The sequence below is a fragment of the Bos grunniens genome, chromosome 5 (assembly GCF_055505025.1).
Source record: "Bos grunniens cultivar Pamir isolate PY7600 chromosome 5, Bosgru_T2T1.0, whole genome shotgun sequence".
In the NCBI taxonomy this organism is placed as follows: Eukaryota; Metazoa; Chordata; class Mammalia; order Artiodactyla; family Bovidae; genus Bos; species Bos grunniens.
Genome location: NC_141169.1, coordinates 49,178,703 through 49,197,771, shown reverse-complemented (window position 1 = coordinate 49,197,771; position 19,069 = coordinate 49,178,703). Strand labels below are relative to the sequence as shown.

Below are 19,069 nucleotides of genomic sequence, written 5' to 3'. Positions count from 1 at the left end.
ACTGTTTTTTTTATACTGAACTTGGTCTCTTGGCTGAGGAGTATTTATGGGGTTTCACCCCATGTGAAGTTACTCTTTGTTTCCCCCTTCTCATATTGTCCCCTTTGGAAGGAAGACATTATGCACAGCTCACAGTTAAAGAGTAAAGAGTTATGCTTCCCATCTTGATGGGTAAATTATTTGGAATTCTCCTGCAAGTGAGATTTGCACCTTTTTCCCTAATTTTTTATTTAATCATTTGTTTATATCAATATAGACTCATGGATATTTATTTTATACTTTGGGTTATTTTGTTGCTCATTTTTGTTCCAATTTTGGCTATTGGGAGCCTTTGAGATGGCTTCTATATCCCTTTTACATATCTCCATTAATGTAGGGCTTTTTGTTTCTTTGCTTGTTTATTTTCGAGCCCTTCCTTCCTCTCTGGCACTACTTGATGTTCCTGGCTTATCTTATACATTTTCTGCCCCAGTCCTAGAATCAGCCATTTCTCCAAGGGGTCCTAGTTCCTTTTATTAGAGAATGGTATTAAAAACCAAGATCTCGGTGCTAGGTGGATTCTCTGCTTTGGTTGTTTTTCCATTGTCGTTAATTCTTCATGTAGGTGTGCTTAGTCACTCAGTGGTGTCCAACTCTTTGCCACCCCATGGACTGTAGCCTGCCAGGCTCCTCTGTCCATGGGATTCTCCAGGCAAGAATACTGGAATGGGTTGCCATGCCCTCCTCCAGGGGATCTTCCCAAGCCAGGATTGAACCCAGGTCTCCCGGGTTCGTAAAGGAGGTAAAGGAGGATTCTTCACCATCTGAGCCACCAGAGAAGCCCAAGAATACTGGAGTGGGTAGCCTATCCCTTCTCCAGGGTATTTTCCTGACCCAGGAATTGAACTGGGGTCTCCTGCATTGCAGGCGGATTCTTTACCAGCTGAGCTACCAGGGAAGTCCTCACATAGCAGGGTGAGGATTTAAATAATTTAAATCAGATTTTAATTTGTTCTTTTAAAATGCAGAAGATTTATCATTGTATCTTCAAAAATCAGTTTCTTATAATGGCTTTTAAAGTCGTGACCTGGCTCTCATCTACTCTGCTTTCCTCTCTTGCTGTTCTCTCTTTTATTCACTTCTTTCTAGATACAGTCTCCTCCCATTCCTCTTTCTCTCCCCCTCCTTCTCCTTCTCCTTCTTCATGCCAAGCTTGGTTTTTGCATTGGCCCTTTCCTTTGGAATCTCTACTAAAGATTCCATTTTGCATCTCCATTGTGTGTGGGCTCTTTGTCGTTCTTTAGGTGTCAGCAGAAATGTCCTATCCTTCTAAAGCGTATCTATGACCACTTTATTTATTACTTCATTTTCGTTTTTAAAAAGCTTTTGATTTTGTATTGGGGTATAGCCTATTAACAATGTTGTGATAGTTTTAGGTGAACAGCAAAGGAATTCAGCCATACATATACATGTATCCATTCTCCCCTAAACTCCTCTCCCATCCAGGCTGCCGCATAATACTAAGCAGAGTTCCTTGTATTATAGAGTAGGACCTTGCTGGTTATCCATTTTAAATACAGCAGTGTGTTCATGTCCATCCCAAACTCCCTATCTATCCCTTCCCCTTGTCTTTCCCCATCCCTGGCAACCACGTTTGTTCTCTAAGTCCATGAGTCTCTTTCTGCTTTGTAAGTAAGTTCACCTGTATCATTTCTTTTTAGATTCCACATATAAGGAATGTCATTTGAAATTTCTTCTCTGTCTGACTTATTTCCCTCAGTATGACAATCTCTAGGTCTGACCACTTTATTTAAAATAGTTCCCCCAACCTCACCCCTAAACTCTACCCCACACCCACTAGATTTTACTACAGAAGACACTTTATTTCAGCCTGTATGAAAAATCATCTAACTTGTGTAGTTGTTTGCTATCTGACTCTGTTTACCAGAATATGAGCTCCATGAGAGCAAGAACTTTGTCTCTCTTAATCTCTGCTATATCCCAGAGCCTAGACCAATACCTGTACATGGTCAGTGCTCAATAAATACGTTTAGTGAATGAATGGAAAAAAGAATCAATGGTTTTATCATCCATTTTTCCCTTGAAAGTTTTCCTTGAGTTTTAATTTCTCCAACTAGAAATGCTAATTTTTTTAAAGTGAAATGATGGATGAATTTAAGATTCTTAATGAAAATTAGTTCCTATGCTCAGTTTAGTTACTGAATTGTGTAATCCTAAAATTCTCAAGGAAAATTCATTCCTATAATATTTTCCTGTGCTTCATACATTATTAATTTGGTTCCAAAGAACTGTATGGAGTAGCAGGTATTATTACTTTATAAAATTATGCAATTTTTAAAGGTTACATTTCATTTACAGTTAATACAACATATTGGTTATATTCCTTGTGTTGTACAATACATCCTTGTAGCTGATCTCACACCCAATAGTTGAGTAGCAGATACTGTCTTTACAAATGGAAAACATAACTGACTTTTTAAATTCTAATGACTTATTTCAGAATTTTGTAGAAACAGGGAGTAAACTTAAGATTGGAAATCAGATCTTTTTCTCCATGATCTCTTTATTCTTAATTTAGGTTTTTCTCTTCCAATTTTGTGTTGCTTCTTCTGTTTGTGTACAGTGATATCTAAGAAATGAAGGGCTTTGGATTAACTTATTGCTTAGACAACTAAAACATCTATTTTAAACCTGAGATTATTAACTAGTGATTTTTAAGATATAATTCTATGAAATAACATACTCACATGTCTTACTAAACAGAAATTTAAATGATTATTTTATGACTTGTAGCTATCACTTAGTATTACTCAAATTTTAAAATATTTTTAATAACTAAAGCTGTTATAAGACAACAATGCAGTTAGGTTCTAATGAACTATATAGCTTGGCCTATAAAGAACTCCTATAGAATTTTGTAAAGTGTAGAGGTTGATCCCCTTTTGTCTTTTCATCCATCTACAGTTGATCTTCTCAGAGGCCATTGATATGTCTAGAGTCTTTGCCTCTATACAAGTCAACCGTGGATTGCTCTTATTTGAGTGTCTTTTGTTGTCTCTCTAAAGTTTTAGGATCTATCAGTTATTGTGTCTGTCACTAATCTGCTAGCCACAAAATTCTATCATTCTTTTTCTCATTACAACCTAGGATAGAAAAGAAAATTTCCAGGGAAAATAAGAAAACAAATATTATATGTAAAACTGAGGTAGAGCAATAAACTTTACTACCCACCCCCCAAGTCTACCTCATGCTCCAGAGAGCATATAACAAGTACGTATACAGCATCAGTGTCAAAGGACCAAGCAGAACCATTGGAATCATCCTTCCACAGTGACATAAAAAGACAAAGAGCCCATTGATTATCATCTTCTGCTGTTCTTACTGGTGGTCTCTGCTCATGTGAAGAAGCAGCTGCCCAATGGTCACAATGCAGTAAAACACTTTGGCAGAATACGGTTAAAAATACTAAGGAAGAATATGTAAATCAAATATATTTTGTACCTGAAATGGGTTAAAGTGTATAAAATCCGTAGACACTTTTATTTCCAGCTGATTTCTGGGTTTGGGGCTTTTATTGGAAGTCTCGGGTTGCTAAATGGCTGACAGAAGAAGAAATGAGATGTAGAAGTTGGCTAGTGTTGCCATAACAAAGTACCGCAGATGGAGGTTTGAACAACAGAAATGTATTGTTTCACTGTCCTGGAGGCCAGAAGTCTGCGATCCAGGTGTCAGAAGGGCTGGTGCCCTTGCAGTTCCTCTCTTTGACTTGTGGGTGGCTGTCTTCACGTGGTCTTCCCTGTGTGTGTGCCTGTGCCCTAATTTCCTTTTCTCATAAGAGCACCAGTCATACTGGATTAGGGCCCACTTGAATGACTTCATTTTAACTCAATTACTTCTTTAAAAGCCCTCTTTCCAAATTTACTCACATTCTGAATTACTAGGATTTAAAACTTCAACAGATGAAATTTGGGAGGACACAATTCTGCTTCTAATGTGAAAGTATATTCTGTTCTCCTTAACCCTGATTATTACTTTAAGTGTTTTGAATTTATTCTTAATAGCTAAAGGATCTTTACTTTAAAAGCTTTGTTCTCTCTGCTGCTGTTGCTAAGTCGCATCAGCCGTGTCCAACTCTGTGCGACCCCATAGACGGCAGCCCACCAGGCACCCCCCATCCCTGGGATTCTCCAGGCAAGAACACTGGAGTGGGTTGCCATTTCCTTCTCCAATGTTCTCTCTACAGATATAAATATACACAAGAAACAGATTATTTTAAATGATTAAGTACTAGAAATCATACAGACAGGAAATGATATTGAAATTCAAATAAGGCAGTTATCAATATGGCCTAGAGAAAATTATAGAACCTGGGGAGCCAAAATGACCTTAACAATTGTTTTTTTCAGTCTTATTCATCTGCAGGTTCAAGTTCTAAGAGGTAAATTTTTATCACCTCATACTCACTTTTCCTCCACCCTCTCTTCTCTCCTTTTCTTTTCTTTTTCATTCTTGGAAACTGCAGGAAAATTTAGATAGCTTACCTCTCCATGGGGTAGTTTGTGTGGAGCAGCATTGATTCATTTCAAATGTCTTGTTTTACTAATGAAAAAAAATACAGCTCATAAGTTAAATGACCTCTTGGTTGCTGAACTAGCATCCAACTAGCATCCAATACTGATTCGTATTCCAGTATGCTCTCAAGTGCACTGTGCAGCTCTTTTAGTTAGAGAATGGTGTATTTGTGTTTTAAGGACAAATAAGATTTCTACAGGGTTTCCCAGGTGGTGCTAGTGGTAAAGAACCCACCTGCTAGTGCAGGAAACGCAGAAGATTCAATTTTAGGTTCTATTTTAGGTTCAATTGCTGGGTCGGGAAGATCTCCTGGAGAAGGGCATGGCAACCCATTCCAGTATTCTTGCCTGGAAGATCCCATGGACAGAGGAGCCTGGCAGGCTATGGTCCATAAGATCGCCAAGAGTCGGACACGACTGAAGCGACTTAGCATGCATGCATGCGAGATTTCTGTAGGGCTTCCTAGGTGGTGCTAGTGGTAAAGAACCCATCTGCCAGTGAAGGAGATACAAGAGACGCGGGTTTGATCCCTGGGTCTGGAAGATCACTTGGAGTAGGAAATGGCAACCCATCTTTATTTCCAGCTAATGGAAAATTCCATGGACAGAGGAGCCTGGCAGGCTGTAGTCTCCATGGGACTGCAAAGAGTTAACATGATTGAGTGACTGAGCGAACACACACACACACACACACACACACACACACACACTTTCTATATTGTGTAATTAAGTCATTTATATTATTTTCTATTAGTCTTTCCTCTTAAATATTTCCAGTTTCTTCAGTTATTTTTATTGCTGTTTTCTCATTTTTTTCTACATGGTGTTGGCACTCATATTAAAATCCCAAGTAAGATATCTATCAGAGTACGTGTGTGCTACTATGTCGCTTTAGTTGTGTCCGACTCTTTGCAACCCTATGGACTTTAGCCCACTAGGCTCTTCTGTTCATGGGATTCTGCAGGCAAGAATACTGGAGTGGGTTGCCATGCCCTCCTCCAGGGGGTCTTCCCAACCCAGGGATCAAACACCGGTCTCCTGCATTGCAGGCAGATTCTTTACTGTCTGAGCCACTAGGGAAACCCATGAATATTGGAATGGGGAGCCTATCCCTTCTCCAAGGGATCTTCCCAACCCAGGGATCGAACCCTTGTCTCCTGTGGCTATTGCATTGCAGGCAGATTCTTTACTGCTGAGCCACCAGGGAAGCCCATCTATCAGCATAATGCATTCTTTCTTTTTATAGTATAGTATTTTGTTTTTACTTGTTAAAATACTATTTGTACTTGTAGCCACTAGCTTTAATACTATTGCTACCATTTTTTAAGTTTTAAATTTAGACTTCTTTTTTAAAAATTTTATTTACTCTATTTTTGCTCCGCTGGGTCTTTGTTTCTGGGCATGGGCTTTCTCTGTGGTGGGGCTGCTCTTTGTTGTGGTGCCTGGTCTCACTGTGGTGGCTTCTCTTGTTGCGAGCATGGGCTCTGAGTGCACAGACTTCAGTAGTTGCAGCACACAGGCTCGAGTGCAGGCTCAGTAGTTGTGGCTCACGGGCTTAGTTGCTCCAAAGCACGTGGGATCTTCCTGGTCCAGGGATCGAACTTGTGTTCGATCTGCCTACACTGGCAGGCAGATTCTTATCCACTGTACCATCAGGAAAGGCCCCTTATTGCTACCTTTTTTCAGATTTTCATACATGCCTAGGACCTGACCTAGGCATTTTATAGTATCCTGTCATTTAACCTATGTATGTGTTAGTTGCTCAGTCATGTCCAACTCTTTGTGACCCCATGGACTGTAGCCCACCAGGCTCCTCTGTCCATGGAATTCTGCAGGCAAGAATACTGGAGTGGGTAGCCATTCCCTTCTCCAGGGATCTTCCAGACCCAGGGATCAAACCCAGGTATCCTGCCTCCAGAATCTGCAGGCAGATTATTTACTGTCTGAGCCACCAGGGTAGCCCCATCTAACCTATACAAAACTTTTTAAAGTGTAGATACATTGCTGCCATTCTGTAGTTAGTGAAAGCAAGATGTAGAGTGTGATGAACTTCTTGAAAATCACATATGATAGAAAGTGGAAGACCTGGAACTGGGCTCTGATCTGTCTGTCTCCATTGGCTACCTTTCCCATTATTGTTACCTCAGTATTAAGCACTTCATAGACTATATTACTGCTGTGTAAAGTCTCCAGGTTACCAAGGAGGCAGTGATCCCAGTGAAAATGCTAAGATCTGGTTAAGATGAGAGACAAAAACAGTACCAGTGGAAGCAGAACTGTATCATGGGGAGTAGGAATTTATACAGCTGTGTTGTCTGCAGTAATTACAGTGCTCAGTGAGAGTGATAAATGAAGAAGAATTGTAGCTGCACTCAGCCTGAGCATTCTCAGTAACAGGCTCATGTCAGAGATCTTCTAACAACAAGGTAGGAGGAACTATCTTACCCTTCTGCTCATGATTACCAGTTTAATTTCTAAATTTCTGGTTTCTTAATTTATATTTTTTTTAGTTGAAAAAATTAGGCATGTAGTTAGTGGGTACCTTTTATTTTTATCTCTTTGTTTTTGTGGTAGCTAACATGTCTTTAAACATTTAAGTTCATTTTGTTTTCTTTCTGCATATTATCTGTCTTTTGTGTTTTATAGCATCATTGTTATCAAAATATAAAAAAATATATCAAAATATAACATAGAGGCCTAAGCTTTAAACACAGTAAGTAGATAGTTCATGACCTAGTACTGCTATGGTAGCAATATCAGTTAGAATATGTTGGGTTAAAAGTAACAGAAATACCCACACAAAAATGGCCTCACAATGCCCAACTTGGCTTTCTAACTCAGCAGGAACTCTAGAGAAAGACTGTTTTGAAATCGGAGTGACATCAGAGTTCTGGCTTGGCATTTCTACAATTTTCTTCGTCTTTTCCTCCTGGTTACAGGGTTGCTACAGCAATTCTAAGTGTCATATCCTCACATAATAACTTCAAAGGCAGGAAGCAGGGAGAGTGTAGGAAAGGGGCTCTCTCCCTAAATCACCCCAGTCCTTCTCATGAGGGAAAACCTAACCAAGAAGTATCCTGTGCAGGCTTCGCTGCACCTGTCACTGCTCACAGCTGGCCTCCACACCTGTCCTTGAACCAGTCCCTGACAGAAGGAGTTTAGAATTGCCACAGTTGGCTAAACCTAATAATGATTCGGTCCTGAGGTGGTCACATTTTTAGCACCCTTCAAAAACTTCAACTCTGTTATCAGAGAAGAGGGCGACTGCCAATTACATACATAACCGGTTGTGTCTGCCACAATTATCGAACTCTTTTAGTGTGATCAAATAACTCCATGAACAAAGGTAGAATGAATTACAACTCTGATGAGTGCAAAGGAGTGACTGGTGCTGTAAAAATAGAAACTCTAGGGATTTAATCTAGTCTGGCCACTTGTCTTCAAAGAACTGATAATTAAGCTAATAATGGAGAAAGTTTTAGGAGTTAAGTAGGCGGAGGGGTTAAGAGATACTGGAGTGGATGAGGGGGAGGAAGAGAGAGCTTTCCAAGGAGAGGAAGCATACTGTGTTTATGTAACTGAAAGAGGAGCATAAATATTCACTGCCACTATTACTAGCCTCTGGTCTGAGGAAAGCCTTTGAATTACTTGTAGGGGTAAGAAATTCTTAGACTTATAAGTAGGATCCTGAAATATTGGAATTTCTGATGTCTGTATTTTATGAGGGACAACAGGATGGGTTATTAGACTTCGATTGTCCTGGAAAATCCTTGGTATGGAGTTGCCGTGTAAAATACCCAGGCAAAAATCAGTGTGCCCCTCCTATTCCTTCCCTCTAATAACTTTTTGCAGCTACAATCTTTAGTTGACACCCATTAAAAATAATATGAACAGCATCCTCATTCTACATGTCTGAAACCTTTTGATACATTGACTTCATTAACTTGTAGTTCATACTTACATGAGTCCCATTTAAATTTTTTCAATACAATTGAAAGTAAGCAAAGAGCAGTGGAGACTTTCATGGATTCCTCATAAGAGACAGTAAAAATTTTTAAATAATAAAATAACTTGACTTCAATACACATAGAGCTTTCATAGATACCGGGTTGTGTGTGCTCAGTCACTCAGTCATGCCCAACTCTTTGCAACCCTATGGACCTTGGCCTGCCAGGTTCCTCTGTCCTTGGGATTCTCCAGGCAAGAGTATATTGTCTTGAAGTGGGTTACCATGCCTTCCTCCAGGGGATCTTCCTGACCCAGGGATCAAACTGGCATCTCCTGCATCTCCTGCGTTACAGGCAAATTTTTTAACAATGAGCCACCAGGGAAGCCCAGATACTGGGTTATTTCCTGTAAATAGAGAACAGTCGTTTTATAAACTTGTTCAGGACTATAGAGCTCTAATCTATGACTAAAACTGCCTTCTTTTGAAAATCTACAACTTTATTATCAAAAGAATGCATATGTTATTTATTTTAATTATTTAAAAAACAATAATGATACTTAAATTTTCCTAGCATCTGCCTTTTATGGTTTTAAAATTCATAAAAACATTTTAGGTTTAAAAATTCAAAAGTTTTAGTTTAAGGCTTTTTTTTTTGTTTTTTTTTAGTGTGATACTATTACAACTGCTCTGACAAGACTCCAAAATAATAATGGCTTAAACACGGTAATCGTTTGGGATTGATATGGTGCTGCCAGTGTGTGTACCATCAGCCAAAGGCTGGTGCGCCACTATCCGCTTCTCTCATGATCTAGGAATGGCTGCTTTAGCTCCAGGAAACAGTCAATGCTTCTGCCAGTGGGAAGAGGTGCAGAATTTCGCTTCAATGGCATAACTCATAATTCTTCTCCTTGCATCTTTTGACACGAACTTAGCTCCATGGTCAAAACTAGCTATAAGAGAAGTGGGAAATAGTGTAGAAAAATTGTCTTACCTCAGTAGCCATGTGCCCATCTAAAACTCAGAGATTCTATTTCCAAAATAATAAAGTGGAGAATGGATACTGGATGATAGCAGCGTTGGGGCTATATTCACCGTCTTTCTGCAGTTGCCAAAAGAACTGGTTGAATAGCTTTAAGCTTAGATAAAAGTATCTAAGGATACTTAGGAGTATCAAGGAGTGAAATGTGTCTCTGTGGAAACACGATTATATTCATGTATCTTATACCTCATACAACCTTACTTTATACATCTTTGTATTCCTACCATGCAGGATAGTATATGAATGAAAATAAGCACATAATGAATGTGTTTGGAATGAATGAATGAACACCCCTCTTTGTCTTTCCTGTATTATATGTATTTATGTGAGTTCTTTTTTCACACTTGCCACTTCTTTGTTCCTATCTATATTTTCAGTCAGTCAGTCAGTTCAGACACTCAGTCGTGTCTGACTCTTTGCGACCCCATGAATCACAGCACTCCAGGCCTCCCTGTCCATCACCAACTCTTGGAGTTACTCAAATTCATGTCATTGAGTTGGTGATGCCATCCAACCATCTCATTTGTACCCTTCTCCTCCCACCTTCAATCTTTCCCAGCATCAGGGTCTTTTTAAATGAGTCAGTTGTTTGCATCAGGTGGCCAAAGTATTGGAGTTTCAGCTTCAGCATCTGTCCTTCCAATAAATATTCAGGACTGGGCTCCTTTAGGATGGACTGGTTGGCTCTCCTTGCAGTCCAAGGGACTCTCAAGAGTCTTCTCCAACACCACAGTTCAAAAGCATCAATTCTTCGGCACTCAGCTTTCTTTATAGTCCAACTCTTACATCTGTACATGACTACTGGAAAAAACATAGCTTTGACTAGACAGACCTTTGTTGGCAAAATAATGTCTCTGCTTTTGAATATGCTGTCTAGGTTGGTCATAACTTTCCTTCCAAGGAGTAAGCATCTTTTTTAATTTCATGGCTGCAGTCATTTTGGAGCCCAAGAAAATAAAGTCTGTCACTGTTTCCACTGTTGCCCCATCTATTTGCCGTGAAATGATGAGACCAGATGCCATGATGTTAGTTTTCTGAATGTTGTGTTTTAAGCCAACATTTTCACTCTCTTCTTTCACTTTTATTAAGAAGCTCTTTAGTTCTTTGCTTTCTGCCATAACGGTGGTGTCATCTATCTGAGGTTATTGATATTTCTCCCAGCAGTTTTGATTCCAGCTTGTGCTTCATCCAGTCCAGTGTTTCTCATGAAGTACTCTGCATATAAGTTAAATAAGCAGGGTGATAATATATAGCCTTGACATACTCCTTTTCCTATTTGGAACCAGTCTGTTGTTCCATGTCCAGTTCTAACTGTTGCTTCCTGACCTGCATACAAATTTCTTAAGAGGCAGGTCAGGTGGTCTGGTATTCCCATCTCTTGAAGAATTTTCCACAGTTTGTTGTGATCCACACAGTCAAAGCCTTTAGCATAGTCAATAAAGCAGAAATAGATGTTTTTCTGGAACTCTCTTGCTTTTTTGATGATCCAGCGGATGTTGGCAATTTGATCTCTGGTTCCTCTACCTTTTCTAAAACCAGCTTGAACATCTGAAAGTTCACGGTTCACGTACTGTTGAAGCCTGGCTTGGGGGATTTTGAGCATTACTTTACTAGCGTGTGAGATGAGTGCAATTCTGTGGTAACTGGAGCATTCTTTGGCATTGCCTTTCTTTGGGATTGAAATGAAAATGGACCTTTTCCAGTCCTGTGGCCACTGCTGAGTTTTCCATATTTGTTGACATATTGAGTGCAGCACTTTCACAGCATCATCTTAAATAGCTCAACTGGAATTCCATCACCTCGACTAGCTTTGTTCATAGTGATATTTCCTGAGGCCCGCTTGACTTCACATTCCAGGATGTCTGGCTCTAGGTAAGTGATCACACCATCGTGATTATCTGGGTCGTAAAGATCTTTTTTGTATAGTTCTGTGTATTCTTGCCACCTCTTCTTAATATCTTCTGCTTCTGTTAGGTCCATACCATTTCTGTCCTTTATCAAGCCCATCTTTGCATGAAATGTTCCCTTGATATCTCTAATTTTCATGAAGAGATCTCTAGTCTTTCCCATTCTTTTGTTTTCCTCTGTTTCTTTGCACTGAGCACTGAGGAAGGCTTATCTTTCCTTGCTATTCTTTGGAACTCTGCATTCAAATGGGTGTATCTTTCCTTTTTTCCTTTGCCTTTTGCTTCTCTTCTTTTCGTAGCTCTTTGTAAGGCCTCCTCAGACAGCCATTTTGCTTTTTTGCATTTCTTTTTCTTGGGGATGGTCTTGATCCCTGTCTCCTGTACAATGTCACAGTTTATATTTTATTTACTTTCTTAAAGAGGATTTATGAGTAGAGGTGATCAGAGTCCATAGTATGATAGAGGAGTGCTTTGTTTCTCTGTGTATGTATGTGTATATGTAAAATTCAATAGAAATTAAATTAACCAGTTTTCTCTAACCCCAAAACTGATAGTGGTCACTTTTATTATCATATTTTAATTATTATTAGAATAGTTGTGGATTTTTAAAAATATTTATTTTTATTTATTTATTTGGCTGTGTCAGGTCTTAGTTATAGAACTCGGAATCTCAAGTTTTGGAATGTGGGATCTAGTTCCCTGACCAGGGATTGAACCCAGGCCCACTGCATTGGGAGTTCAAGTCTTAGCCATTGAACCACCAGGGAAGTCCCAGTTGTGGCTTTTTGAAGGTGCAGTACTGTGCCTGAGAATTCTGCAAGTATTTTTTTAAGCTGATACTTAAAGTCATTAATTAGTTTGTGAAAATGTTTCTGTACATTATGTGTATTTTTTGCATGTTGACCAGCTTTCTCTGAAGGAGATAAAATGGTCTGGAGATAACAGTTTCTGACATGATTTTTCATATTGCAAATGAGGCATTTTATAGAGTTTTTGGTTACTATATCTTGTTTTTGGCCCTCTGTTAATTTACAGATTCATTTGTTCAAGTGTTAATTCCTGCTACACATTTAAAAAATTGTCACTTTTCCCATATAATTTTAAAGTTGATATGTTGTATTTTCATTTTTATTCAGTTCAAGAATTTTTTTTTTTTGGCATAGCAGACCTTAGTTCCCTGACCAGGGATCAAACCAGTGTCCCTGCAGTGGAAGTATGGAGTCCTAACCACTGGACCACCGGAGAAGTCCCCTGCTACACCTATTTAATGACTGTTAAATACCAGATACTGTGCTCAGTGCTGGGAACATGAAGAGACCCTTCTGGGCTTGGTGTCAGTGCCACATAGCAGGGGGGGCGGGGGGTGGGGCACGCAGTTTGCTATGCCAGGACCCAAACCATGGAGTTACTAAGGTAAGCAAGAACCTCTGGGAGGAGACAGAGGCAGGCAGGCTGCTGCCGGGACTGAGGCGAGTCTGTGGAGTAAACATTTGTCAGTGATGAGCTGGAGGAAAGGTGTTCTAAACTGAGGATACTGGATGAAGGCTGTGAAATAATACGGCAATTGTTGGATTCGGTGAGAGTGAAGGCTACAGTTTAGAGGTGGATTTGAGGCAAGATTACAGGTGGGACAGGAGAACCAGGTCATGGTGGGCCCCTTATACCCCATGCAGAGGAGGGTGAACTTGGTGTCCTTAGGTCAGTCGTTTTTCAATGTTTTTGTCTGTGACCCATTGTAAGACATACTTTTCTACATGATGGCTCATTACTAGGCCTGGCCCCAACATATGCAGGGCCTGGGCAGGAGAACAAGTGGGGATAAAATACAGCTAATTATTTAAAAGTTATAAGTCAAGGAAATAAACTGTTAGAAAAGTTTGCTAACCTACCTTGACAGATAAACCTTGTAACAAAAACAGTGAAAACGGTGTATAGAATCACTGATATCAAGTAATCAAAGTGAAAATTTTATTTTACTAAGTTTATTTTTATTTATTTATTTTATAGCTATGGGGCATGCAGGATCTTAGTTCCCTGACCAGGGATTGAACCTGTGCCTCAGCAATGGAAGTGCCGGTTTTTAACCACTGGACTGGCAGGGAAGCCCTAGGATAGAGGAGATTTTAAATAAACTTGTCTTCCACCAAAAGACTGTTATTCAGCCTGGGAAAATGCAGAGGTAATGGTAACCAGGCCGAGTGGGAGGGGAGGAGAAGCTTCCCTCAACCTTCTCTTCCAATGGTTATGCAATCCGTAAGAGAAAAACCTTTCTTTTCTTCTTCATTGAGGGAGAGACTCTTTTTTTTCTGCCACAGGGTCTATACTCCTCCCCACTCTCCATTCCCACCAGCCAGGCCCCCAGTTCCAAGGCCATCAAGACCGTGACAGTCTGGCCTAAGGGGCAACCCCTGGCTTCTTGATCCTCCCAGCTGTCCACTCTCACAGGAGGGTTTGAATGAAGAATTCTCTGAGCAGGAATGTGGAAGAATAGGAAAAGCATTTTGCTCTGCCCTCTTTGTTTCCCCTTCCTTCTGCCCTCAGGTTCAAACTCCATCCTTCAAGGAGCAGCCTTTGGCCTCTGCTTGAGCTGGAGACACACACACAGTAGTAGCACTAGTAGATTGTAAAAGATCCACAAAGGCTGAGGAAGTCAGCTCAGGGCGATTTGGGCCAAAAATGCTGAGGACTTTGGTACTTGGAGCTTCCAGGGGAATAAGAGACTCCTTGCCTGGTGGAGAGGAGAGTGCAGCCAGAGGAAGGCCAGAGCAGATGTTCTTTGCTCATTTGTAAGGCTGCTACTGCTACTGCCAAGTCGCTTCAGTCGTGTCCGACTCTGCGAGACCCCATGACGGCAGCCCATCAGGCTCCACCGTCCCTGGGATTCTCCAGACAAGAACACTGGAGCGGGTTGCCATTTCCTTCTCCAGTGCATGAAAGTGAAAAGTGAAAGTGAAGTCGCTCAGTTGTGTCCGACTTAGTGGCCCCATGGACTGCAGCCTACCAGGCTCCTCCATCCATGAGATTTTCCAGGCAAGAGTACTGGAGTGGGGTGCCATTGCCCTCTCTGTTTGTAAGGCTAGTAACTGGCTAGTATGCATATGCGTGAAAACACACACACACACACACACAAATGCATGCACTTCTACCTAAAAGTTATACAAAACTGCACATGCTCTCAATATGGGATGCATCTATCTCTGTTCTACTTCATTAAAAAAAATACTAATCATAATCCACTAAATTAATTGTATAATCCACTCATGGGTCAACTTGTGATTTAAGTTTGGAAAAACTCTGCACAGTTGTTGGGTGGTGGTGATAATGTGATCAGATTAATGTTTGGAAAACACCTGGCAGCTGATTAGATGATGGGTTGGAAGAGAGGCGGGATACTGGTTATGAGATGGTTGAGCCAAAGTGTTAGTTGCTCAGTCGTGTCCGACTGTTTGCAACCCGATGGACTATAGCTGGCAAAACTCCTCTGCCAATGGAATTCTTCAGGCAAGAATACTGGAGTGGGTTGCTTTTCTCTTCTCCAGGGGATCTTCCTGACCCAGGGATCAAACTCTGGTCTCCCACATGGCAGGTAGATTCTTTACCTTCTGAGCCACCAGGGAAGCCCTAGATAGGCCTAAAGGTGGTAAGAATGAGGATAGAGAGGAGGGGGAAGGTAGTACAATCAACAGGTTTGGGTGACTAGTTAGATATTGGGGGTACAGAAGAAAACTAGAATAGCATCATCATTTCTGGCTCAAAAGGATAGGAAATAGAGCAGGAGAATTATATTTGTGGGAAAAGAAAATGAATTCAGTTTAGTATGTGTGGCATTTGAGGTCACAGCACAATGTTCAGGCAGGATTTTAGTGGGAGAGAGGCTTAGTAAAGTGGGGACTGTAACAGGGCTGTTGGGTATTAGGAAGCCATTGAGAAAACTTAGCAAGGACAGATCCTCGTGGTTCACAGAGTAACTATGTTGGGAGGTGAGGAAAGGAAGATGTGCAGTAAAGGTTAGAGTCTATCCTCTCAGTATACTCACTTGTAAAGCCAGGAAGAAAAAGGGATAACAAGAATATGACACAGGTTTGAAGGAGGGTTTTAAGTTAATTCTGGAGCTCTTCTATACATAAGGGAGGAGGAACCTGGGGAGACTCAGATATTGAAGATTTAACAGGAAGAAGGAGCAATTGCTGTAGCCTGGTTTCAGGGGAGATGACAGAGTGCCCTTTCGGACATGAGTGTAGGTAATGTTAGCAGGAGGAGCACCTCTTACACAGGATGCATGGGGAGGCAGGGATTTCCCTTTATAGACATTTGTTGACATACAGACATTTCCCGTTATAGGCATATGCACCAGGCAGTAGGCCGATGCTGTGGCCGAGCACTCTAGTAAGGCATAGTCTAGTGGAGAAGACAGGCAAGGAGACCAGCAGGACAACGTGTGGTGAGTGTTGCCGTTTAGAGTTATGCCCAGAGATGTGGGAAACAAAGTGGGCATGACGCCAGACTTTCCAGAAGAGGAGAGGACAAAAGGTAAAAGAAGGTTTGCACCTGAAACAGGAATCAGGGGCACCTGAGAAAAGGATCGAGCTGAGGACGACAGTGGGGCCAGGGTTTGAGACAGATACGAGCCTGGATTACAGTGGTGGCTGTTGATAACCATGGTTGTAATAATCCTTTTTTTGTGTTTATGATTATTGACTTTGTTGAAGCCTCAGCTGAAACTTTATTTGGGAATACTTGAGAAAACGAATTTTTATGTCAAAGGAACCTGCTTCTTGCTTATCCTTTCCCCTTTCCTCCTTTGATGACTTTTCTTGAAGCTAATTTAGGTAAAGAAAGCCACCACTTCCAAAAGTGCTTTGGTACCCTGGCGTAATTTCAAAGAAATCTCCTTTCCCACTTAGTTAACTACATTTCCTCAGGAAAAAAAAAAAAACTTCTCTGTCAATGTAACATCCTTTAACAGGACTCCTGCTGGTCGGTTCTTGTATCTTGCTGTGGCAGCTGTGAACATATATACTATTGATTGTTAATGTGTGATATAAATCCAACTGGAGCATGCCCACTAATTGGTTTGAGAGCTAGATATAGACAATGCTGTCTTATAGTAGCTTGTGTAGATAGGCCTAGTCACAGGGTTAATTCTGCTTGACAGCACATCAGCAGCATCTTGAGAGTAATTACCCAACAGAAGTTTTCCCACAGCCAGACTGAGAGCTTCAAAGGCTTCTGAATTTACAACCAGTATTAACCTATATCTGAAACATCATGTTCCCACAAGGGCTCAGATTTTTTTTTTCTCCTTCTTATTAAATGTATGGGGTTACTAGGTTCATTTACTCTGTGAAGAACTTAGTGAAAAATTACTTGATTTTGAATAATTGAAAATCTTTAATAATAAGTAAAAAGGATAATTTAAAATTTGAGAGTTTTTTAACTTGCTTTATATATTACTGAAAAGTTAATCTGTAAAGGTTAGCTGCCTTTTTTTGTGTGTTTTACAAAATTTATTCTCTTTCTCTCTCAAAAAAATGCTGAAAAGTTAATATCTTTTCCATACTGTGCCATCTCTATGGATATATACATGTTTAGAGGACCTAAGGTTATACATGCACTTAAAATGGTTAAAATAAATATGTATTTACATTTTAAAAAGCTATCTTACTTGTTGACCAATGTACTGAAATCTGTAACTATTATATCTTTCCCCCTTCTTAAGTTACTGTTTAATAAGCAAGTTTTATATTGTAAAAAATTTCTTTCCCTTTGCAGGTCAGAAACCAAATTTGACTCCGGTTCAGGTATGTTTATATTAATAATGTTATTCTGAGTATATTTTATTTACATTATTCTCTGAGGAGTAATTCATCAGATCAAGAACCATTTTGATTTTAAACAGACTAGGCAGTCTCTTTTCAAAACATGAACCCCACCTCAAAGCAGGACTATTGACTGTTTGGAATCATAAGTTATTAAGATGTTCACTTTGGGATTCTCGATGGTTCTGAAATAAGTACTAAAGGCTCTGTATCTGCAGAGTTTCATTTTAAAAGCAAAGGTGAAGGTCATAGATACTCATTGCTAAAAACAGAATGTTATTCTCTCAGTGGACAAAAATCCTGAATAATTTGAAGGTTCTCTGCAAGTGACTTGTCATCACATATGGGTAATAGATACATTTAATCCAGCAAACTGTGAAGGGTTTTAGCCAGTAGAAATAGAGATTTGTCTATGACTTATTCATTTGTTAAAATTTGTTTTGCCAGGGATGTGGGTGATGGGAAGCGAAGGTCACCTTAAGTCATTGTTTTGGCTCTGTCAAGACAAAGTTTACATTCTCACAAACAGTGGCATGTCAGCCTCACTGGGTGTTTTCTTCTCATTAAGCATGAATATAGCTATATAATCCTTACACTTGACTGTGTCCTCATGTCACTAGCTGAGATTTCCGCGCTCCAGAGTTTCTGACGGTGTTTACGATTAAAGGACCAAAATTACCTCATGTTCAGTACAAAGGAATTATGCCTTTTATCGAAGTATTAATAGATAAACATTAATTTTCAATTCCAGAAGAAAATAATTTGCAGAAAAATATATAACTCATTGAATTTAAAAGTAACATTCTTACTCTGGTTTGAGTCCAGTATGTTTTAACTTTAAAAAAAGCTTTTGTTTGTTATGTTCACAAAGGAACCAAGGACTGTACTTTTTGATGGTGATGTTAAGGAGCTGATATGTTTTTCTTCTTCAAAAACTGTATCTTTTATTGTATGGCTTAATGAATTTGTTCAACTTGGCGTGAGACCCTTTAAATATGACATCTGTACGTGTGCGTTAACAACTTCACCCAATTTAAGAACTGTGATACCAGAAATCTTTCCATTCTGTGTGCTCTTGAGCTTCTGAGTCACATGTGACAGTGATAATAGAAGGTAAACATTTCTGGTTTACAGTGTTGATGATGTGGAGACTAAAGGCATGATGGCATGGTATCCATTCTTTTGACTTTTTTTTTTTAATTGATTCATAGGAGTAAAATAGGGTAAAATATTCAAAATAGGGTAAAAAGTCTTTGTCATTTTTAAACAGTTTAAATATTCAAATATAATAAAAGAGAAATGGAAAAAAGTGAGGATTAATTTTTACATAAAACTGCCTTTTTATCATTGCCAATCAGCCATCAAATACTTACTAAAAATCCCGTTGATTATGGTCAAATCCCTTAAAAATCAAGTCAAAAACTGGGCTTAGCCTACAGGATCTGGAATATAACTTTTAAAAATGAAAAAGTCCACTAGGTTCATTTTGAAGGCAAAACCTGGAAATAGTGTATAAAACTGAAATATTAGGCAGCTATTGTCAAAGTTAGAAAATTTATGTTAAATTTTCAAATCCAAATTAAAGTGTGCTGCTAAATTCCTGTAGTGAAGGTTAGTATTTATCATGAAAATAGTTATAACATCTGTACAGGCACACATCTTTCACTCTTGTGACCAAAGATTTTGTTCATGATTCTTATTTTTTCTAAGTCTTAATTTTTTTTAAACATGTTTCATGCACAACATCTGCCTGTCTCTGAAAGCTCCAAAGTTTTGTGCTCTGA

At 39.6% G+C, this 19,069-nt stretch overlaps 1 protein-coding gene across 16 annotated transcripts in view; it reads left to right on the top strand.

The window, feature by feature from the left end:
* The window catches only part of MSRB3 (methionine sulfoxide reductase B3), a 184,283-nt gene that overhangs the window by 87,583 nt on the left and 77,631 nt on the right, over positions 1 to 19,069 (top strand). For 13 of the 16 annotated variants that reach the window (XM_086400148.1, XM_086400153.1, XM_086400149.1 and 10 more), the window contains one exon: positions 17,239 to 17,267. The exons of the other annotated variants lie outside the window; for them this stretch is intronic. In XM_086400148.1, coding sequence (XP_086256274.1) covers positions 17,239 to 17,267 — 29 coding nt within the window. The remainder of the gene's footprint in view (positions 1 to 17,238; positions 17,268 to 19,069) is intronic. 16 annotated transcript variants of the gene reach the window in all.